Source organism: Aedes albopictus, chromosome 2, assembly GCF_035046485.1.
Source record: "Aedes albopictus strain Foshan chromosome 2, AalbF5, whole genome shotgun sequence".
NCBI lineage: Eukaryota > Metazoa > Arthropoda > Insecta > Diptera > Culicidae > Aedes > Aedes albopictus.
The window spans coordinates 408,269,363-408,293,769 of record NC_085137.1 but is presented as its reverse complement, the minus strand read 5'-3'; the positions used below and the strand labels follow the sequence as shown (position 1 = coordinate 408,293,769).

The following is a 24,407-nucleotide window of genomic DNA, read 5'->3' as shown; positions in this document are numbered from 1 at the left end:
AACAGTGAACACTAGTTCCACGTGATGCTGTTTAACCGTGTATCTCTGGATAACTCGCCAAGTATCGACTACTAGGTCTTCGTTTTGGCTTTCCACCAAGGCAAGAATTTCCTCGTTGGAGTCTTTTTCGCTACGTGGAAAAAATCCCACTAAGATTTCAGGCCTGGGTATGTCCTTTTCATCAAGTGCAATAAGGCCCGCGTTCTCCCATGGTTTAATACTAGGGATTTTAGCCTTCAACCAATCGACTGTGTCTTGGTTTTTGCACACAATAATCATATGCCCAGGTCTGAACAAACAGTTACCGAACTTAGGCTTGACCCGTTCTTTTCGTTGCTCAGCAACCTTCTTCAGAATTTCATTCTGTGTCGCAATTAGTTGTTGTGTAGTGAGTTCAGTGTTGGGAAAGCCTTCCGGCAAAACACCAATTCTAATGCAGCTCGCTACTTCCGAATATAGCGGTTTGTGAGGCCCACTGTTTCCAGCAGCCTCTTTCGAATTAGTCAATGCCCCACCTTTTCTAGCTTGTACTAGCCTGTTTTGAACCGAGGCCCTAGCTTCAGAAGTCTGTCCTCTATCAACATGACGAGCAAGCCGTTTCGGTGGATTAGTATCACTGGAAACTGATTCACTTAGGTTGGCATTTCTGCGACGCTTTGCTGGATCAGTTTGCAAAACGCGGAATGGTTTTTCCGCTAATACGCGAGCTTCATCACGACTATGTCCGTGATCTACCAGGTACTTGAACCTCTTCTTAGCAGCCCCATTAAGACGCTTCCGCTTGTTTTCGTTTTCATCAACAGCAGGGGATGGCAGCTTTTTATCACCATTATCAGAATTGTTAATACCAACGGCATCTGCGGCAGAATCATTGAGCTTTTTTTCCACCGTAGTATTTTGGGTAATTTCCATTGCACATCCCATAATAGCCGATGATGATAGAAGAGTGACATTAACCCCATCATCATAGTCATCATCGTCGACATACATGTCTTCACGATCCGGCAGGAACAAGAATTGATCTCCTCTAAAGAACTGCTTTTTAATTGATCTTCGACAAAGTCAATTTCTCTATGCATATCCATTATGCTTAGTATTCGAGCTCTGTAACAATAAGCGAAAAGTACGTTTTTCAGTTATGGCACTAGCGCTAACATAACAGGAAAAAATAAACATGAATTACAGGAAAATATGTACAACAATTACACAAAAAAAACAAATGGAATTAAATTCAAGAAAACAAGAATCAAATATTACTAATAGATGTTATAAGTCAAGAGAAAAAGAACAGAAGTAAGCGAATAGTCAAAAAAAAATATATGGACAAAGAAAAATAATTAATACATAGACATTTGAGAAAAAAAAATATGTATACAGATAAAATTCCAAGAAAAATAAAAATTTGATGCAGCTTTTCGTTACTATTGATAATGATTTAGTTTTCCTTAACCAAAAGATTGTTTGATTCAAACACTATTTGACATGGAAAGATCTCATGAAACACCATCTGTTTGACACAAATGAAAATTCGATCGAGTCAAACAAGATGTTTGAGCATTGGTTTCTTATTGGACAAATATTTGACCCTGGTGTACTAAGCAGCTATCGGAGAAGTTGAGGGGGATGACATGACACAAGTTTTACCAAGGCAAAAAAGCACAACAAATAAGAAAAAAAAATTGCAAACACTTTGCCGACTTTTTGTGGACTAATTGCGACTTTTTTGGGGTATAAAAACTTGTGTCGTCACCCTGGGAGAAGTAGAAGGAGGAGCGATTACCATATTTTCGAATGGTGGCTGCAATGTGCTACAGTGTTTACCACAGAGAGCTATATGAAAAATTAACAGAATTTTTCACGAAATCCGGTCAATTTGCTTGCTTTGTGGATACTCCGTGACTGAAAAAAATAAAACCGATAAGAAAAAGTCTCGGATGTTTTCTCAAACAGTCATTCGTGGCTGTGACTGTGTTAGTGGCGTATGATGAGAACGAGTTCATCCAAATGTAAACATAAATAAATCGGAAAAAGTTAGAAAATCTGCAGTTTGTGCTTCCAGTTTAAAAACGATAAAATATTTAGGTGAACCAAGTGGAGAATAGCATGGCTTCGACGCTAGTCCCAATCGAGTCGGGTGGTCCAGAGGGCCTCCAACAAATGTGTCGGCTTTGTATGGGTGAAGAGAATCTTGAAGATGTTTTCAAGCAGAATGACCTGCATCAGTGGATATCCAATTACCTTTGGATAACGGTGAAGCCTTTAGTTGAAATTGAGGAATAAGATCTGAAATAATTAATGTCGATTCTTTGGTTTTTCAGATATCCAGCGATGACCGCAAGGGTCACACCGTCTGCATTATCTGTCGCTTACGGTTAGCTGAATTTCACCGATTTCACATCCGGTGCCAGGAGGTGCAAGCGATTCTGCAATCCATGGTTCGGGAAGAATATGGAACATTGACCAGGCATGGCGAGAACATTGATCTCCGACACGTGAAAACTGAACCATGTGAGCAAGTTGCGTTCAATAACGGAGCTGAACTAAGCAATAAGGACCTAAGATCGAACACTGGAACTCAAATTTCAGTCGATGGTTTCGGTCATGATAGTTCAGAATTGCAGCTTCCATCAGTCAGTGTGGAATTTAAACCAGATATTGCCAACGACCACGCAAGAGATGATCATTTAAAACTTTATCAAGATGATGATGGATATGGGCAATCGGTTTCTGCGCAGGATGAGATTGTGGTACATCAAGTAAAAATCGAGGGTATGGTACATGATGAAGAACCACAAGATGAATCAGACAAAAGTGTCGGGAAGTTTCAATGCAGCACATGTGCGAAAACATACCGGACTAGACGACTACTAGTTGGGCATAATAGAAGAGTTCATGGACCTAAAAATCATATTTGCCGGATTTGTGGATTAGGCTTCTCTTATGGGTAAGTCAAGTTACTAATTACATTTTAATGCTACATACATATATTGTCGTTCTATGCCCAATTGCCCCATGTTATATGAGAATCCCATATAACATGGGACAATTATGCATAGAACGGCAGTATAACACAAAACAACTGTGCAAATCGGGGCGTGATTGGGTTGATTGACGCATTTTAAGTCACATGCCTGATTTGCTTCGAATACCAACGCTGAAAAGAAAATAAAAACTAGAAGGTAGAACAGATGGAAATATAGAACGGGATAAAATGGAATGTAATCGAATGGAATCCAAGAGAATCGAATGGAAGCTGTGAGAATCTTTCTTTACAATATTGTTGAACAACAACTGTATTCATTATTTGTATTGTCTATCCGGTTGGAATCAAGACAGACATCCAATCAAAAATTGCCATTTTCTTGGTCCACAAGTGTCGCAACTTTTTCGCATCTAGTGCGCTGTGTTGCTGACAACAACGGGAAGGATGCGCACTACTTTTGACATGGTTCAAAAATGTTGCGAGTTGGGTCGCGTCGCGACTTGATTGTGCGACGTCCGGTTTGGTGGCGGCCCGACAATATAGTCTTTATTATGATGGAGTGGACGCACTAGCAGAGTTGCAACGGAACCGCCGGGAAGACGAACGAAGAGCACCGAGAGCAGACAAAAGAACCGCGGGTACTTTCGGGAACAAAACAAGGAACGCGTCTGTACAAGTGATCGGTTTTATTTGAACTGAAAAAACGTTTGATACAGTGTTGTCAGTTTAGACGATTATACTTTTACTCTACTGCTATAAACAAGGTTCCTATAAACAAGGTGCTCATCCATTCCCAACATATTAATGATACTTAATTACCACATACAATCACTCACACTCTAGACAACAATAGTGGTTTCGCAGCGCGGCGTCACGAACACTAATGCAAATCTACTGGTTGAAAATATGCCCATTTGATTTTGCCGGGAACAGCTGATTTTTGTTTACTATTTTCAACCAGTAACTCAGATAGTGAGCGTGTAATGCAACGTGTTCGTACACGCAACACTACTAAAAGCAGAAACTACTATAAACAACATTTATACATGTGACAGTTCCTAGACGTAAACTAACACGGAAAACACAACACAGTAATTTTCACAATTTTCATCATTTAAAGTAAAATACCGTAGACGTTGGATAACTGCAACATGTTTACGTTTCACTTACCGAATGAAATTCGATAACTGCAACAACTGGCAGACGTGAAAAAACTGTCAGTTGCTACAGAATGCAGCCCACGTGCATTTGAAAAACATCGCGTTGCAGCAAAAGTGCATGCGAAAATCACCGCATCGCTGTACATTCCATTTTGACGGATAGCGGTGCGATAACTGCAAAATTCTTGCACTTAGCGGACTTGCAGTTGTATTTTGATTTCCGTTGTTTCTACCGTAGGATAGACCTGCAAAAGCATGAGTTAACCAAGATGCATTTGTTGAGAGTTCAAGCCAATCCAGAACTGAAGCTTCGAATCGACAACGAAAAGACGAATGATATATACACGTGTTGGAAATGCAATCGAACATTTGGTCAAAAGCGTGATTTGAAAAAACACGCAAGAAGTCATGACGCAAAACTGAATGAAAAGAAAGCATCTCAGTCGCGTGAAGAACAACTAGAGACTGATAAAGCGGTTGTCAGCACAAAGATTCCTGAGAAACGAAAACCTTCCGAAACCGAAGAAAAAAGCAGAACAGATGAAAAATGGCGATGCAATCAATGCGGCAGGTCATTCTCCAGTGGGGACAAACTAAGATGTCATATGAGATGTCATGCAAAAAATGTCGTATGTCCCATATGCGGAAAGCCATTCGCTAATCAGTAAGCGAAGTCAACATTTTTTCTCTCATTTTGTCATAATCAATAGGTTCATTCTTTCCAGAGTTACACTGAACAGACACATACCAGTGCACGATCCGAATCGTGCACGTCCGTTAAGAGCATCAGAATCAGCGGGAGGGCCATTTCGATGTGATATTTGCCAGAAAGAATTCGCACTGAAAAGTACACTGAGGTCGCACAAACCAAAAGTGCACGGACCAAGACGCTATCCATGTCACCTATGCGATAAGAAATTCGGCACAAGGTACGCACCGGAATGAATATCCGAACATCTTTCAGGTCGTCGTTGTAACTGTTCGTTTCAATACTTTTACTTCTAGTTCTGTTTTGGCCCACCACGTACGGAGGCATTATGGTGACGGAAGGATTAGCAGGAAAGATCAATCTGATTCAGCCAAAATAGCATGCTCTTCTCAAGGCATCGACCTCGGCACCGACAGTAGTTCGAAATAAATGAGGTACAGGGGGTGGCCAAAATGTTTGATATAAGCAACTTTTTTTTCTCTCAAAAAGTTTAACATGCTGTAACTTTTCACAAAGTACACCCAAACTTATTAAATTTTGACTGTTTGTCAACCTATTATATGTGCATCATTGGTACAAATTTGAGATCGATTGATTAATCTTTCGCGAAGCTAGAACCGTTCTTGTAAAACACAATTTTTGAGACAACTAATTTTCGAACTGTCATATCTCGGAAACCAGTGAACCAAATTGAATGAAAATTTGAAAGATAGTTTGGAGCTCATTTAGATTAAAAGAAGAACACATTTAGTATTTTTGTGCGGTTTTGTAAATTTGCAAATGTCAAAACAATAACTTTTTTCAACGTTTAAAAAGTACCTATGTTTTAAAGAATTTTCAAACATTAATATGTTGTTGGTAATCGCTCAAAATTTCATTCATTTCGATTCTCTGATTTCCGATATATGACAGTTCAAAAATTAGTTGTCTAAAAATTGTGTTTTACTAGAACGGTTCTAGCTTCACGAAAGATTAACCAATCGAGCTCAAATTTGTACCAATGATGCACATATAACAGGTTGAGAAACAGTCAAAATTTGAGAATTTTTGATGCACCCTATGAAAAGTTATAGCATCTTCAAAAAAAGGTGGCTATCCCAAACATTTCGGCCACCCCCTGAATGTATAATATACATTGTATGTTATGCATCCATTCGCATAACAGTCCCATATACGAACCCAGCAATCATGGGACTGTTACGTGAGTGGATGGGGGCAGTATAAATGTCGTTCAATAAATTCCGTGTTTGTAACATATTTGTGTAAATTCTTTTCGAAAGAATAATTCATTACTATTAGTGAAATTGAGAGATTCAGCGAAGCTAAAACTTTCCAGAATACTCACAATTGAAGCACAGAGAACAGGTTTCAGATAGCAGAAGACCGGCTCCAGAGGTTCGTTATTCTCCATTTGGGATGTTTGTGCCATCGTTATATTCCGGAAGGCAGTGAATCATTACAACTAAATCGAAACGGTCGCGTGAGTGCCCCAAACATCAAAAAATCATAGCTCAAAATCTATGTAACAAACTTTGTTTAGTGAAGCGATTCAATGAAAATTCACCGAGAAAAACATTTCTCAGACAATTTTTCACCATAGTGAAAAAACGTCTAAAAATGCTGATTAAAGTACCGTCTGTATCATAAACAACACATATAGGGTTTGAGTGCCATAAAGTAATCTCACGCTCATCGGTGGCATTCACTCGATATCAACCCGTTATTTGAAACACATTTTAGTTACAAACCCGACCATTACAAAATATGACTATTTAATACATTTAAAAGGCACGTGCTATCAATGCACTCTGATGCACGCTCGGATGTACGTTAGTGTCAAAGTTACGTTGTAAATAGCAAATGTCATTTGCTCGTTGCAAAGCAAATGTGTTGCAACAAGTAAACGGTCTCTGTTGTAGATGGGTTCCTCTGACAATTCTAGCGACCGGTCGTTGGGGTTTCGGCTATATCTCTAAAACGGTAAGAGATTTCATTTTGGCGTCAAAGAACGAAAGGAAGAACATTAGTTTTTGGGCTTAGAAAAAAATTGGTTGAAAATAATCTATAGATATATGATACAAACGGTACTTTTATCAGCATTTCTAGACGTTTTTGCTCTAGGGTGAAAAATTTTCTAAGGAATGTTTTTCTCAGTGTATTTTTATTGAATTGCTGAGGTAATTTGGCGTCGCTTTCACTAAAAACAAGTTCGTTCTACGATGCATAGTTTTTGAGATATGCTTTTTTGAAGTTTGGGGTGTTTTAGAAAATTTTTGAAAATCAAATTTCACGATCTAGCGTTTTCCGAAAAAATAGTCCACTATGATTTTTGTTTTGAATACCATATATGGTCGGGGTTCTGCTAAACCGAACCAAAGACCATTTTTTGAAAAATTGAGTTTTCTTAACCATTAGGTGATGAAAATGATGCTCTTCCTTCCATGTAAAAATCCAGTAATTCTGACAGCTCTTCGTGGAGTAAATTCAAAATTTCTGTTTGGCGGAACATACAAAACATCATTTTGCATCCAACCAGAGTGAACTGTAAACCATTCGATAGAATCAGCGAAATATTTTAGTTTTGATCCAGGTGATGAACATTTCAAGTTCTCCTCATCACCGTCAGATTTCTAACTTCTAACCGACTCATAGAAACAATCTGTGAGAGAAATGAACACGTTATTAGAAATATGGGTGTGTTAGGAACCAATTATGTTTCGATGGCGCTGATTGCCATTTTTCCAAATCACATTCAGCCAGACCGAACCAAGTCCACAGCATTTTAGAATCAATTTATTCTCAACAATACAAAAACCAACTGGTTTTTAATACCAGTGTTATGTCGATACACTTCATACTGGTAATTTAACACAGGAGCCGTCATTGAACAACAAGCCTAATTAGATTAATAAAGCTTGAAAAAAATCAAACACTTGGTTGGCTGATCGAAAAATGGCGTTTTCACAAAAACCATGCTTGAGAAGAATGTTTAGAACTTGATTCAGACTTGACGACTGACCTTCAGCAAGGTAATATGACCTAGAGGTAACGCGCTTGGTTATCACTCAGATGATCCAAGTTCGAATCTATTTCATATTTTTGGAAACTTTTTTGTACTTAGTACACTTTGGCAGAACATTTTCATGGTTTTCTTCGACCAGCATAAATTTGAAGTACACAAATTGCTCCACATTCACATCCCAGGACCTCAGGGTATGCAAGGACATCGTTTGACATAATCACTCTTGCTCTGTGCCTTCACATGCACCGCTGATGAAGAAAAAGCATGGGTGGGAAAAGCTGAGCTGGGAGGGCTTCCGCCGTTCATATTTCAAACTATTTTGAGACCTTCGTGCTACCATACTATACGCGTCCTTTTTGATTCATGTAAAGGATTGTGAGTGATATCGATTTCAACTTGATAGACGATGAAAAATCGAGATTTTTTTCTCTGTACAACTGGTTTTACCTGAAACAAAAAATCACGTTCAGCCAAACTGAACTATAAACCATTTTCTAATGTTTTTGATCAGTCAGAGTGAACTGAGTGCAAAGTACCAAGAAATAAAATGCACTTATATTAATGATTCCGAATAATTTACATGTATTCTTAAGGACAAGGTATTTGGGGTATGTGGTACCTTGTGGTATGCACATAATAAATTATTGTATTACTGTATTACGTTTAGCGTGTATGTTTACATTGAGTATCTGTCATATGTTGAGATGTTGTTATTGTTGTCTGGAGTGTGAATCATTATATGTAATATTGAAGTATCGGTAATAAAGTGTATACAAATAATGAATACAGTTGTTGAATAATCATTACAGAGAAAGATTCTCACATTGGCGACGAGAACGGTGAACAGTGCATGTGAAATTAGTTTAATTTCGGTTCGGGAAGTGTTGTCTTTGGAAAAAGAAAGAGACGAGTGGTGTGTGTGTGTGTGGTGCATGCAGAGTGGTGATGACCTCCAGGTGATGACTTGTAATTGAATTTCAACATTGGAATCAAAAAGGTAAATATTGTGTACTAACTGTTCAATATGAATCAAACAATCTATTTGTATCTTCGACTAATGACAATGATCAACCTGTGAGAGATTTTGATGGTGATCGGTATTGTTTAGTTTAAATCGATGACAATCACTATTGTCAGATAAAGAAATAAAGAACTGTGAAGAAAATCTAAGTTTTGTTGATTGTGATATCGATACTCGTTGAATGAGGTTGTTCTCCTAAATCTAGACTTAAATGCTGAATGATGAATGAAGTATTGATTTGTTAACCGGATGGCCGAGGAAGGCGTAGAGGTGAAACAATATTTTGAAATCAAATTTTGCCGTTGCTGTTAAAAGCCAGTGAAGGCGATGAAAGCCAATGAAGGCGATAAAAGCTAATGAAGGCGACATTCTTGAAATAGCCGTAAAAGGCGGAAAGGATTACAGATAGAAAAGCCGTTGAAGGCGGAAAGCAGAAAACATGTTATAGGCAGAAGAGCCGACTAAGGCGAAAAACTCGATGGCAGAAAGATCCGTCGGAGAATGAAAAGCTGTTGAAGGCGGAAAAAGCCGTTGAAGGTGGAAATGCCGTTGAAGGCGGTAAGACCTGCAAGGCAGATATAGTCGATTCTTTGTAGAGCCGTAAAAGGCGAATTGTGTTATTAAAAATTAAAGTACTAAAAACGCAACAGTGTCGTAAATTTCGTAAGAAACAGATTACCAGCCAACGCAGATTTAAGGGTTGTTTGCAGATCAGAATGAATTTGTCGGCCAATCTTGATGCATGGGAAATTCCTTGGCTGAATCGCTTAAGAAACCGTTTTTTCTTTGATCGCAGTACGCAGTTGCGAAGAAATGACAGTTCAAATGGCAGTCACCGTAGAATGTTTCTGCCAGGAATCGTTCTAGAAGTTTCTTGAGCGATTTCTCTTGAACTCCAATCTGGGCTTTATAGTTAATTGAACCATTAAAAATGAAATTTCACACCAATTAAGTGGCAGCTGAGAAGGCGAAAGACAAAACTAAACTTTAGGCTGAGCGTGACTAGAAAAACAGGAACGAATAGTATTTGCATATGTTCCAAATGCGAATATAACTGAGCAGATACTGAGATTGTTGTGGACCCACCTCAGGTGATATATATTGAAGTTATCATTGCTCAGTAAAGTATAATAAGTCTACGAGACGTAAAAAGGGTTGGCTCTTGCAACCAAATTAACATGAAGACATGATTTAACTAATGCTTTGTCCTCTCTTACAAGACTAAAAATGTAACTTCAAGAAATTTAACATCAATGTGTGAAAATTAACATCAAACTGTCTTGGTAGTTCGCAAGATAGGACGTCAAAATGACAGTTAAAGCATTCGTTGAAGCTAGACGACATATTCAGAGCAGTTGCTAACCACTAACCAGTTATTTACCATGCTAGTCAAATGGCTAGTTGAATTGGATATTTAAAAAAAACGGACAATAAAAAATGAAACTTTTCGGCTTAACTAGAAGTCTCAGGAATTCGAGTAAAAAGCGCTTTATAACCTATTGAATGCCACTTAATGTTTATGCGATTCAAGTGAGTTCTTGAGTAATCACTTCTGAAGTCTTTGAATATAAAATGTATCGGGTGTGGTCAGGAGGGGCATTTTGACTTATGATTGCCTAACACTGGATAAAGTGCCCTTGATAGTGCCATTTTTGCTAATGAGTGGGCCATCTTGCCAAGAACTGTGGAACAAGTTAGAGAACAAGGTACAGCAGTACGCTCAACAACAAATTCTGCACAATAATTTACTTACAGGAAGAGACAAATTTTGATCAGTTAAAGAAGTATTGAAACGATTATTGAGGAGAATAACTTACAGTATATCAAAAGCACAAGATATTGGAATAATAAAAGATAATCATTTCTGTAACTGCAGGAATAGATATATCTAATGAAAGCTGAATTATGCGGTTTGTTTTTCAGTCGAGCTTATTTATGCAAACAGGTACCATTTACTAACATGCTACCTTGTTTGATTTTTTAGATTTCATACACTGCAAAAACTGCAAATATTGTATGCATGTGTCGCACACATAGATTTTTGCAATTTGTCATAGATAACCCTTTTCATGTGTAGATACACATAGTTCATATAAGGTCCATCGATTTTATGTGTTATGTGATCCAGCGTGGAAAACGAGTATGTGTGTACAAGTAAAATTTATATCCATGGATTTTTACCAATAAAAATGTGTGTACATGTATGAGTGATATTTGTGTTAATAAGTTCATTGAAAATTTGAATAGAAACGTGCTTTAAATTGTTTCAGTACATAGAAATGAATCGTAGAGGCAAGCGTAAAGGCAATCATGACACAGACAATCATGGTCAGTGTGCACTAAATACGTCAGACTTGTAAGCGTTAAAGAAATGAGGATGTATTTCATCGAAAAGATGTGAAATAAGTGATATGATAGACAGATGATTGGGCTTTGCAAAAATGCAGAACATTCTAGTCCGATCCAACGAACTGAGAATATTATCAATATGATGAGCATATATAGGAAATTAGAGTTACTTAAAGATAAAAGGTTCTAAATTTTGACGCTACATTGAATGCGAATAATTTGAAAAAGGCTCGCTGAAATAGCTTCATTAGGTATCTAGAGTGAGAACATAACATGTTGAGGGGCTTTTGCAATATTTTGGAGGTACACCATTAAAATAAGTCCTACAGTTCAGAACCCAAAAGAGCGACATCAAAGGAACAAATTTTTGGTTTTGTAATGTTAAAATAGGTTTGATTGAGCACGAATCACCAGTTAATGCGGGAAAATATGCATCGTAGAATGTAAACCTATTGAGCGACCAAACCGTAAAAATAAACTCATTCAGTTTGAAAGGTAAATGGTAAATCATGAGAATTCCGAAATTATCGGAAATATGATTCCTAAAAACGTGGACACCTATAGGTATAGGTATAGGTGAACCGTCGAAAAGTGCTTCAATAAGATGATCGATTTATTTTGTTATCTGGAGAAAATTTCTTTGTATATAATAATTGGCTACTGGCGGTGCGAAAATTGATGTTTAACCTACTTATAAACATAGCAACTCGATTTAGATTAGTGCTATTTTCAGCTCTTAAGTAGCTTAATGATGCGCAATACCAGCAACCGGTTTAAATTTACGTCACAACTGCAACTTTGCATGTGCTTAAATGCGTGACTTCGATTTGGTACTGCGACGATGATGTATGTATGTATTAAGAATTTGAGCTAATTATAGGATTACAACAGCTAGTACGGGTGCGAGTTTTGCGAACAAAATGTATTAAATATAATTCAAAAACTGGATGTTTTCAAGTTTTCAAATTACTATTTAGCTAAAACTAGTATTACAAATATTGCTTTGGACAAGTGACGTTTTTCGAAATCGTGATTTGATTTAAAAAAGTATCAATCCCTTCGATATTTAGAAAACAAAATCTGTAAAGCCAAACTTCTGAATATATTCTGAATAAGAAACGAGTTTCAACGAAGATCGATAAAAAAAACATAAAATGAAATAGTGTTTGTATGACACTTGGACACTTTGGATCGAAAACGAGTTAATGGATATTGATAATTTTTCCACTGTAACATTCGTGCACATTCAAATGTCTGAATAATAATCTGAATATCCATACCTTTTGTATGAGATTCTTTTATGAAGGGACATGTCAAAAAAATATCAGTGGGCAGTATACAATGTTTGCATGCTAGCTGTCATTGAAAACATTGGAGAAGAGGAAAGCAATTCAATTAATTCATCAGCAAAGGTAATATTTAGCTTGACACTCAGTATTAAACATATTTTGGGATTTGGGAAAATACTTGGGTCAAAATAATATTTCTTTTTAGGTACAACCATAAATAAGGGAGAAATAATTTACCAAAATGCCGAGCAGAGATGGATGACCAAATGGATGACTGTACTACTAATTCTGATGTGAGACTGAAGCGAGTCGTTCATAAACTGAGGAGACTATAAGCGAAAACAACGTGGAGTGACCTTGCTGCGAATCTGGAGAAAAAACGAGATGTGGTACCTTGTGGTATGCACATAATAAATTATTGTATTACTGTATTACGTTTAGCGTGTATGTTTACATTGAGTATCTGTCATATGTTGAGATGTTGTTATTGTTGTCTGGAGTGTGAATCATTATATGTAATATTGAAGTATCGGTAATAAAGTGTATACAAATAATGAATACAGTTGTTGAATAATCATTACAGAGAAAGATTCTCACAGGGTACAAAGCTTCAATTTTCTCGAGCACAAATTTAGAGATCCGTCAAACATATCTGGCAGAAAATGTAACTTGATGCTTGCTGCAGCACAGTAAACATTTGGTTACATTTTCAGCCAGATCCGTTTGACGGTTCTCTAGATTTGTGCTCTGGAAAATTTGAGCTGTGTATTCCAAATACCTTGTCCTTAATTTCTGATGGCTAATGAAGGCTTGTAAGTTATTATGCCTCTTAAGAAAAATCAGAATATGGCGATTATCTGCCTCTGGCTTCTGATATTAGCGCGACAGTCACTTATCATAACAGCGTCACCAAATTTAAAAGTATATGATTCCATTATATGGGGTTTGACAGCAAGAACACTCATTCCACTGAGCCACTCTTGCCGTTCGTCACAAATACATTCAAAAACATCTGTCACTTCGCGAAACCCACGCGCTTTTGTTTTTGGCGGGAACACTTTTTCTTTTGTTTTGCCTTGCGACTGTCATGCGGCGGTATGCCTTGCGAGCGTACGACCGCCGCAGGACTCTAATAAAAGATAAGCGCGAAAATACATGTGTGCGGAAAAGTTTCAAATAATCTCCTCTGTTGTTTATTTGTGAGTGGTTGAACTTTAAGCTTAATTATCTCGGAATTATCTTTTTGGCGCTTAGTTCGGTTTAGCAGAACCCCGGCCATATGATCATATATCCACGACTTGTGAAATTTTCATCAAAATCGGCCCAAACTGTTCGGTAATAAAAAAAATCCCCTTAATTAAAGTTATTTCGATAAATTGTTTTGGTGCTTTTGAGCAAGCCGCAGAGAACCAGATTCCAAAGTCTTCTGGGAAGCTTAACGGAAAATCAGAAATTTGGTGGACCAAGGACGTTGCTGCAGCAGTCAAACGGTCAAACTTCGTCGGAAGACTCTTCGAGCTATGGAACGATTGAAAGCTGATGATCCGCTGAAAGAAGAGATGAGAAAACAATTTGGCAGGCTTTGTGGGAGCACTTCTGTGAAAAATTCTTGCCAACAAGTGGCTCACAACAAATTTGGGCCTACTTTAATCGTCTGCCACAGTCAGTGATGAATTGAAACATTTCAAGTGGTGAATTACATTGTAACATTTATAATAAACTAGCTGTACCCGGCAAACTTTGTCCTGCCTACTGCGTTTTTTGACGTTTCTAGTTTCTATCCTGAGACGAGACCGGACAACTGGCTTCTTATTGATCTTCTTTTCTTCCAAAATGTTTGTTGTTTATTTACGTTTCGCTCCGATCGTCGTTCGGGCTAGTGTTGCCAAACATTTTATGTTGCTTCAAGATTCAAGTTTTTTACGGATAAATTTTGTCATGAGTTTAGGGGGACGGGCAAATGAAGGAAAGTTCCATAATTGATTATCCATAGCGTGTTTGTAAATCAAAACTAATGAAGGATTAGCTCTAAATGGTATTTGTAAACATAATTCTTTGGAAAAAATACCTTAACGCTAAAGCTAGATTTTCTTCAAAATTGAACACGTATCACGATTTTCATACAAAATAGTCACCGTTGAGATGCAGTAACTCTGCTTCCTGGTGAAAGATAAGGCTTACTTTTTGACGAGAAGAAATGTCTTCGGTTTTGATTTAAGCTAAATATTTTTTTTTTTTTTTTGGAGCATCAGCTACAAAACAAACAAGGTCAAATTGTTCAAAATAGGACTAGGTACTCCCAAATTTATCATCGAAAAGAAGCGAGTAGGCACCGATTCATTGCCTTCTTTTGGTGTTATTATAAGTGCTCATTTCTAACAAAAATACAAAAAAAAAATAGTGAACAAAACAGACCGCGCTTCAATTTTTCATTTTGAGTAGGATTAAATCCGTGGTTACCAAAGTGCGGCCCGCGGGCCGCACGTGACGTCTTGTTCTCTATGTTGCCGTAGAATTCCTTTCAGTGTTTCTTATGAAAGTAGTTCTACTCCCAATATACTCAAGAATAACGTGTTGAATGTTTCACAAATTGATCCAGGTGTTGCAATACAAGCAGTTGAAAAAACGGGCTTGAGGATCACTGGATTAAATTGATAAAGCAACCCCCCGAGCAGTTGAAACAATCTCCGTAATAACACTTTTGAATGTTGAATTTTTTGTTAAATTTTCAATACATTTAATTAATTATTACGAATGAAAAAAAAAATAATTCTATTTCATTATTATCACAGAGAACAGACATCCAAGTCCAGTTCTGAAACTGTGTAAGGAATTTAACGGCCATTTGAAATCGGCAACACAAGTGGCAATAGCGTGGCGCTGCAATCGGTTAATTTCCCATACTATTTGAATTCACCACTTGAAATGTTTCAATTCACCACTGACTGTGGCAATATGGTGTTTGGTGGCGTTAGTGTTGTCATCGTGTATTGGTTTGAAACCTTACTCAAGTAAAGATTCAAATCCTTACACAACTTCCCGAATGAAATTTGTTCTAGCCTGGATGTCTGTTCTCTGTGTTATTATAATGCACTTATACCATAATGAAAATGTATGTGGACCGTATTTTCAATCGCTTTTGACAACACTGTCCACACTCGGTCGGGAACGGTCGGATGATTTTTGCTTTTTTCTAATAGCATGAAATCAACCAATCAGCAGCTGGTCCGTTTTGGCCCCATATCCAGCTACCTATTGACTGGTCTCGTTTCAGTTTCTATCCAAGACCAAATCCCCGGTCACAAAACGTATGGAAGACCGATTTTCAAAAACTCTCAATTTTTCCATGTTTTTTGCCCCATAAACTTTCCTTGGGTGAAAACTAACAGAACAAAACTATATAAAACTGTATAAAACTAAGTATACTCACAGAGAACAGACATTCAGTTTAGAACAAATTTCATTCGACAAGTTGTGTAAGGATTTGAATCTTTACTCGAGTAAGGTTGCAAACCAATACACGATGACAACACTAACGCCACCAAACACCATATTGCCACAGTCAGTGGTGAATTGAAACATTTCAAGTGGTGAATAAAATTAGTATGGGAAATTAACCGATTGCAGCATCACGCTATTGCTACATGTGTTGCCGATTTCAAATGGCCGTTAAATTCCTTACACAGTTTCGGAACTGGACTTGGATGTCTGTTCTCTGTGGTATACTTTAACACTCCTCATCACACACTCAGGTTCGGCAAGCTCTACATGGTCATCGTATTCCACCTGGCTCCAAGCTTCATCCGACACCGAGTACCTTCGGCCATTCCGCTCCTGCGTCCACCGATCAGCTGGCACCCATCGCCTCGATTTTTTCATTTCACATTGCAGGTCCTTCAAGATACTAAACAGATCCTCTCGGTATCTCAACGACTATTGGCTCCCGGCCTCATCGCATCTTGATGCCTCATCGGATATTGGCCTCCTCATCATCTCTTGGATTGTACCGCATATTGGTCTCCTCGCTTCCAAAACCACCACCAGAGCGTCCCTGGGCCCATAACTTGTTAAATAAGACAAATAAAATACAGACTTGGCTCTCGTTCCTGATTTTCAATTTAAAATTCGAAAAGCCGGTTGGATGAATACTTTTCCCGGTACTGAAAAAAAGTTAAGTGTCATGTGAAAATTAGTTGACGGCTATGTGTGAGTGGAATGCGGTGAAGAGAGAGTTCACCCAAACGTAAACATAAACAAATCCGGCGAGCTGTAAATTTAAAAAATTTAACTTATGATTTCAAGTGCGTTCAGTGATTCTTAAAAAAATTGCAAATTATGGCTTCGACGATAGTTACAATCGAGTCGGGTGGTCTTCAATGCCTCCAGAATATGTGTCGGCTTTGCATGAGAGAAGAATACCTCGAAGATGTCTTCAAGGAAAGCAGCCTGAACCAATGGATAGGAAATTATCTCTCGATAACAGTGAAGTCTTGTGTTGTGAACAGGATGGTATCTGGTATTAATTGATATCGTGACTGTTATTTTCCAGATATCCTACGATGATCGCAAGGGTCACACCATCTGCACCGTATGTCGATTACGGTTATTCGATTTCCACCAGTTTTGGACACGCTGCCAGGAGGTGCAAGGAATACTGCAATCCATGGTTAGGGATGAGGATGAAACACCGGCCAGGCTTGCTCGAGAAGTGAAAGCCGAATCACGACAGCAACTTGAAGAGCAGGACGATATCACTGAAATTCCCTCAAAAGATACTTCCAATCAGGATGACCCTGAAATGCTGCTGCAATCAGTCAGTTTAGAATTGCAGAATGATAGTGGCAACGATCATAGTCAAGAAGAAGAGAGTCTTGCGGGAGTTTATCATGAAACGGAAGAAAGTGAGCAAACGCCTGGATTAGAGGATGAGATTGAATTACAAGAAGTAAAAATTGAAACCCCTGCGGACGATGGAGAACCGCTTGATAATGGGAATCAAAAAGTTAGAAAAGTCCAGCCGTTACAATGTAACACATGTGATAAAATATGCCGCACTAAATCGCAGCTGCAAGTGCACAAAAGAAGAATACACGGACCACGGAATCATCACTGTTCTGTTTGTGAATTGAGTTTCCCTTTTCGGTAAGTACAGTACATTTGGACCTATTACAACAATATTTTTAATAAGTGTAAGAAGGGTTCTGTTCACCATAGGTGGATTAAATCGGGTTTTTATATTCTAATGATCGATAAGAAAGACTTCACAAAACTTATGTGGATATTGGTTGTTATCATATATATATATATATATATATATATATATATATATATATATATATATATATATATATATATATATATATATATATATATATATATATATATATATATATATATATATATATATATATATATATATATATATATATATATATATATATATATACGTTACACCCGGACGGCGCCCACTTCCACCAACATAGGCTACCGCACCGCCCCTTACACCCAGGCGGCGCTCCTCGTCCATCAACATAAACAACCCGCACCGATCGTACAACCCAGGCGGTGCCACACATTCATCATCATAGGCATGCACCGCTTAGGGGCTGTTCATAAACCACGTAGACCAAAATTTGGCCATCTCAGACCCCCCCCTCCCTCCTCGTGGACTTTTGTCCATACAAAAATTTTAAAATTTGTATGAAGCGTAGACTTTGACCAGACCCCCCCCCCTCCCCCCAAAAAGTCTACGTGGTTTATGAACGGCCCCTTAGCAACAACCAACAGGTTGGATTTTGGCTGATCGACCGGCAGTGACACCGATCGATACGCAATCGTCAACGCAGCAGAATCGAAACGGAGACAACGCGACCGACGACGCACCAACGGACCGGATGGCAAACGCTGACGCTAGGTATACGAAGTGATAAAAAGGCTAGGGCACAGTGAAATGACTTTAGTTTTAAGTGTGAATTGTAGAATCTAGGTTTAGTGTTTTTGAATAAATGTTTTTTTTATAAGTCTCGGCGAAGTCTCGCAAAGCTGGCGCAGTCTGGAAAAAAAAGTGGAAGTAGTGTCGCGAAAAGTGATTCGTAGTGCATCAAACCCAACCGAGTTAAGTTCATAGTGAACAGCTGGTGCCCCGGGAAACCATCGGAGAAAGAAAACCACCGAGTTGCGAGCATCAGGAACGAAGAAGGACCCACTTGACGAACCAACCCCCAGGATTCTACAGGATACCTTAAACTCCAGGAGGATGCAGAATATCCTACTGTAAGTAGAAAACTTTTTTCTCCACTCAAGTGAATAAAAGTGAACAAAAAGTGAACAAAAGTGACCCTCGGAATAGGGTAAAATAATAAAAAAACACACACACACACAAACAGACAAAGTTTTTACATTTGTCTAAATACTAAAGTCGTCAATATTCGCCACACCTAAAGTTTTAAAAAGAGAGGATATCTTTTAAAACCTCTTAGGAAAAGCAATATTTTAACGTCTGAAATTAATTAAAAAAAAAAAAGTTAAATTAAAAAATGAACCCGGACGTCAAGTCAAGCGGTGAAGTCTCAGGTGAAATCACCAAGGAGCAACTAATATACCAGGTTAAGAAATTAACCGAAAATCAAAATTCATTGATCGACACGATCAATTCTCTAAATAGTAGACGGTCGGAAACTTTCAGCATTCCTGACCAAATCAAAATTATTCCGACCTTTTCTGGAAACAGGAAAGAAACCCTCGCATGGGTTGAGGATGTCGACCAAACCTTGGAAGACCTATTAGAATACGAGGATGATTTCCCTAAATGGAAACAAATCATCCGCGTCATAAAATCAAAAATAACCGGGGACGCCAGAGAAGTTTTGATAGCTTCCGGCAACCCAAAAGAGTGGGAGGACATTAAAGAAATATTACTGAACTCATTTGGCGACAAAAGAGATATAACTTCACACATACAAAGTCTATTTTACATCCGCCAAGGCAAATTAACACTACACGAATATTATCATAAACTAAAATCAATCGATACCGCGATTAAAACATCCGCCGCTCAGATGACGGATTACAAATCATCCATTGAGGCTGTTAACAAGTTGATCAGTCTCATGACTTTAACGCGTTATATAGACGGCTTGAACGGGGAACAACTCTCCATGTACGTGAGAAGTTACAGGCCTAAAACACTAGAAGAAGCGCAAGACATTTCAATCCAGCATTCCAACGCCGCTTTTAGGCAAAGAATGGATAAAGGCCCTTCAGCTGGCAAATATCCAGAAATTAAAAACAACCAGATGGAGAAAACCAAGTTCAATCCTCCATATACCAACAAACCTAGCGGCTCAGGCAAATTCAGAAATTCAAAACCAAACGCGGACGACGACGTCTCAATGCGTACCGCTAAGTCTAGAACGGAGGTAAATAACCACAACGACGACCCTGAAACAGAATGCCGTTGCACTAAAGCGAACGAACGGGAACATGACACCCGCGGGCAGCTGAATGATGCAATACTAGATTCGGACGACGACGACGCACAGTGGCGGGCCTCCATACAAAAGTCGGACAAAACTTCAAATGTTAACCTAAATTGCTAAAATTCACAGGTTATGATGATTTTAGTTCCCTTAATCTATTTGTGATATGGAACTTATCAAATATTTTGATTTCACTATATTAGGGTGGTTCAAAATTTTGAAATCTGCTGATTAAGGAAAGCATGTGAAAATAATCGATAATAAGCTATCAAGATGTGCTTTCTGAACGTAGGTTTTGATAAACCATTTAATTTGGGGGTTCTTAAATCATGTATTGGTTATTGAAATAAACTATAATTGTGTATTTGTTGCTGTTAGGGTGGTCCAAAATCTTCAAAACTTCATAAATCATTAGAAAAAATCGTTTACCTACGTTTTCATTCAATGGATCAATTCAGATACATACCAATGTTGGCTGACAAGACGTGGTCTATTCTCAGGGACTGCCCATAGACCATGTGACATTTTACGGTGGGTGCACGGAGGTGTGGTAATTCAATCGTTATGGGGTCAGATATTCTAATATAGTGAACTGCGTGAAATTTGAACTGCTTTTTATCAATCTCGTTTCAACAACTTCATATATGCTTTTCCGAGTTTGGGTTGTAAGGTACATCGATCCCAGCTATCACTTCTTGAAGCAACCGAAACAACCCCATCTATAAAGAATTGGCAATTCATATTCGCAATATTGAAGGGAGTTATTGATAAACGATCATCAGAGATCGGTAATCATATATATGACCAGTAGAGTTCCAGCAAATGTTTTCAAAATCTTTATCACTCTGTGTGTCGTTCAGTAGAAATGTGTTTAACGAAACTGCATGAATAACATACAATAAAACTTCAAGTTTAAAAAAACAATATAAGGGGTTTTACTAAAGAGCGTAAAATGTTCGTTTCATAAAATTGCGATTAAAATATTCAAAGATTGCCTTGGTGATCGCGACGTTTACGCAGCAAAATATTTAACGTAGCGTTTAACGCCGTTTAGCGATTTTTTTTATATTTATAGATGATTGTTGCTTTGAACTGTTGTGATGTGCGTGTAGAAAAGAAACACGTAGATGTCGACGAATTTGTGTCACTATATATTGAAACTTCGATAGAAGTTCGTGAAGAGATTGCTTCCAAGGTTGGTGAGCAATTCTAACGATTAAGATGAATCGAAGAAACGACCAGTTTAAAAAAAATCAATGAGCAATGGTTTGTAGTTATTCTTACATGTTTTTCACGGTTGTTTTTGTCTTTCTTTTATTTTGAAGGTTAAAAGAGTTAGTTGTATCTGGTGAAGCAACATGTGGGTAGTGTCTAACAAAATAAAGACTTATTCATACTTAGTCATCACTCCTTTCTTCTCCAGCTTACTGTTTTTAACTGGAGCACCCACCTTCTTGTGTTTTTCTGTCAAAAAATAAAATAATATTTAAAAAAATAATAATAAAAATGTTAAAGCTGTGGCCATTACATTATCAGACACCGCCACACTCACACCACCCCCCCCCCCACCCTTATGACCATCTGACTTCTTGAAAATCTCTTACAAGAATGAAAATTACACTAAATTGTTAGTATTCTGAAGTCAATTTGAACTATGTTAAGATAAAATTTAAATTTTAAACAATATCATTTCCTCTACAACCATGCGGCTCCATTGTGACCTGATGGAAAAAAAAAATTTTTTTCGCTCTTAGCGCAAAAATGCGCAAACGGTGACCTATATAGCCAAAAACTAGACAAAATTGCACGTCAGATCCGGGATACGGCATCGTTTTCTGATGTTTCCTAAACAAGTACTGGATCTCTTTAATACGAAGTTTTTCTCCAAAATTTCATAAAAGTCAATATGTTTGCATATTGTAAAAACATAATAATTTTGTGATTGAATTTCAAACAATCCCTGAAATGTAATGGTTACTCATACCCAAAAACACAAAAAATATTGTCACATTATTCAAGTCTTCCTAACTTTTACAACGAGCTCATGAACGAAGCTCATGAAATAAAGACAATAAATACTAATATTGTAGCACATTAAACTTCAACTTTGACAAAATCCACAAGACTCAATTTTCGACCAAATGACTTGAAAATTTGGGGTTTTCTTAGTTGAAGTATCTATAATGGAAGAAAAATATTAGAAAAATAAAATATTGAAGTCGATTTTTGAGGTTTTGTCCGGCTTCCGGCCACTGTGCGACGTTCTCGTCGATGATGAACTAAATTTTCTGGTGGGCGCGGCAGAGGCAATAAAAAGGTAAAAGATAATAATTTTATTCCGTACGTTTCGATAAATACAACGAAAGGGGAAATGAAGTTTTTAATCGACACTGGAGCGAATAAAAACTATATCTCTCCGGAACATGTTAATATCCAAAATTGCAAAACGGAAACAGGGATTAAGGTTACAAACATCAGTGGCACCCATACAATATCTAAATCAGCTTCTTTCGACCCATTCCAAATCAATAAAAAGTTAAAGTTCTACATTTTCAAATTCCACAAGTTTTTTGATGGGCTAATTGGTTACGAGTCCCTAAGAGACTTGAACGCCAAAATTGATATCAGCAAAAATTCATTGAAAATTGGCAAGAAAACATTTCATATGCTAAAAAAATTTCCGGAGAACCATAAAATCAATCTAACAGAGCAAGGATTTCAAATGGTGAAAATCAGAACACAGCTAAACGGCGATTTTTGCATAAGTGAAGAAAAACCATATGATCGTTTTACAATGTTACCAGGCCTATATAGAAGTTCAAACAACACAGCTTTCATAGCAGTGCATAACCACGCGAATGCACCGATAGAAATTAATTCCAACGAGATTGAAATTGGAAACGATTCATACAACAGAGTTGATGCGCTTAGTCAGCGAAAACAAAATGTGGAAGATGACCCGTTCGACTTGGCCGAATTACCGAACCACGTCGACCTCACAAATTATGCATTTCGAGATGAACACATGAACGAGGAAGAAAAAAGTGCCCTCAAGAAAGTGATCAAAGAACACAAGGAAGTTTTATATGTGGAAACGGACAAACTTACGTTCACACATAAAATCAAACATAACATTCGAACTGTTGACAACATTCCGATTCATTGCAAGTCATACAAATACCCTTATGTGTATGAAAGAGAAGTACAAGAACAAATTCGGAAAATGCTAGCAGATGGAATTGTAAAGGAGTCGATTTCGCCCTACACTTCACCTGTGTGGGTAGTTCCGAAGAAATCGGACGCATCAGGAAAGAAAAAATTTCGTTTAGTTATCGATTACCGAAAGCTAAATGAGAAAACAATTAACGACAAATATCCTATCCCGGAAATCACGGATATTTTAGACAAATTGGGAAAAGCCAAATATTTTTCAACCATTGATTTAGTCTCTGGGTTCCACCAGATTCAATTGGAGGAAAACGATATGGAAAAAACGGCGTTTTCAGTAAACGGTGGCAAATATGAATTCACGCGTATGCCATTCGGTTTAAAAAATGCACCGGCTACTTTTCAAAGAGTCATGGATTGCATTCTAAGAGATTTGATTGGGGTGTGTTGCTTCGTCTACATGGACGATATTATAATTTATTCCAGCTCACTTCAGGAACACGCGTACAACTTAGCTCAGGTTCTCAAAAGACTTCGAGATGCTAGGTTGAAAATACAACTTGACAAATGTGAGTTTTTTAGAAAGGAAACTCAGTTCTTAGGACATACGGTTTCGGAAGAAGGGGTTCGACCAAACAATGATAAAATTAAAATCATTCAACAATGGCCAACACCTCGTTCGGAAAAAGAAATTCGTCAATTTTTAGGACTTTTGGGTTACTATAGGCGCTTTATAAAAGATTTCGCCAAAATAGTGAAACCATTGACAAAACTTTTAAGACAAGATTGTGATTTCGAAATTACACCTGAAACCGAAGCATGCTTTCAAAAATGCAAGCAACTTTTGACTCTCGATCCAGTGTTGATATACCCTGATTTCACCAAAGAGTTCATCTTGACAACCGACGCAAGCGATTTTGCTATCGGCGCAGTATTATCCCAAGGCCCTGTGGGCAAAGATAGGCCAATTGCTTACGCTTCGCGGACATTGAGTAAAACAGAGGAAAGGTACTCAGCGACAGAGAAAGAATTTCTTGCGATTGTTTGGGCGGTGAACCATTTCAGACCGTACCTCTACGGAAGAAAATTCAAGATGTTTACAGATCATCAACCATTGACTTTTTCCTTTACCAACGCTAATCACCGTATTATCAGGGGTAAACTGAAACTTGAAGAATTTGATTACGAATTAATTTATAAACCCGGAAAGCAAAACGTAGTTGCCGAC

The 24,407-nt window shown here is 37.8% G+C and overlaps 2 protein-coding genes across 2 annotated transcripts in view; both read left to right on the top strand.

Moving 5' to 3' along the window:
• Positions 1-24,407, top strand: part of LOC109418006 (uncharacterized) — an 83,750-nt gene that overhangs the window by 46,450 nt on the left and 12,893 nt on the right. The window contains exons 10-12 of the mRNA XM_019692163.3: positions 2,319-2,756; positions 16,854-17,015; positions 17,083-17,675. Of these exons, the coding sequence (XP_019547708.3) occupies positions 2,319-2,756; positions 16,854-17,015; positions 17,083-17,675 (1,193 nt within the window). The remainder of the gene's footprint in view (positions 1-2,318; positions 2,757-16,853; positions 17,016-17,082; positions 17,676-24,407) is intronic.
• On the top strand, positions 1,964-12,732 carry LOC109406034 (zinc finger protein 600). The gene is made up of 5 exons (XM_019679101.3): positions 1,964-2,250; positions 2,319-2,944; positions 4,382-4,807; positions 4,869-5,072; positions 5,149-12,732. Exons 1-5 carry the CDS (start codon positions 2,104-2,106, stop codon positions 5,279-5,281), a joined length of 1,536 nt encoding a protein of 511 aa, XP_019534646.2. The 5' UTR covers positions 1,964-2,103; the 3' UTR covers positions 5,282-12,732.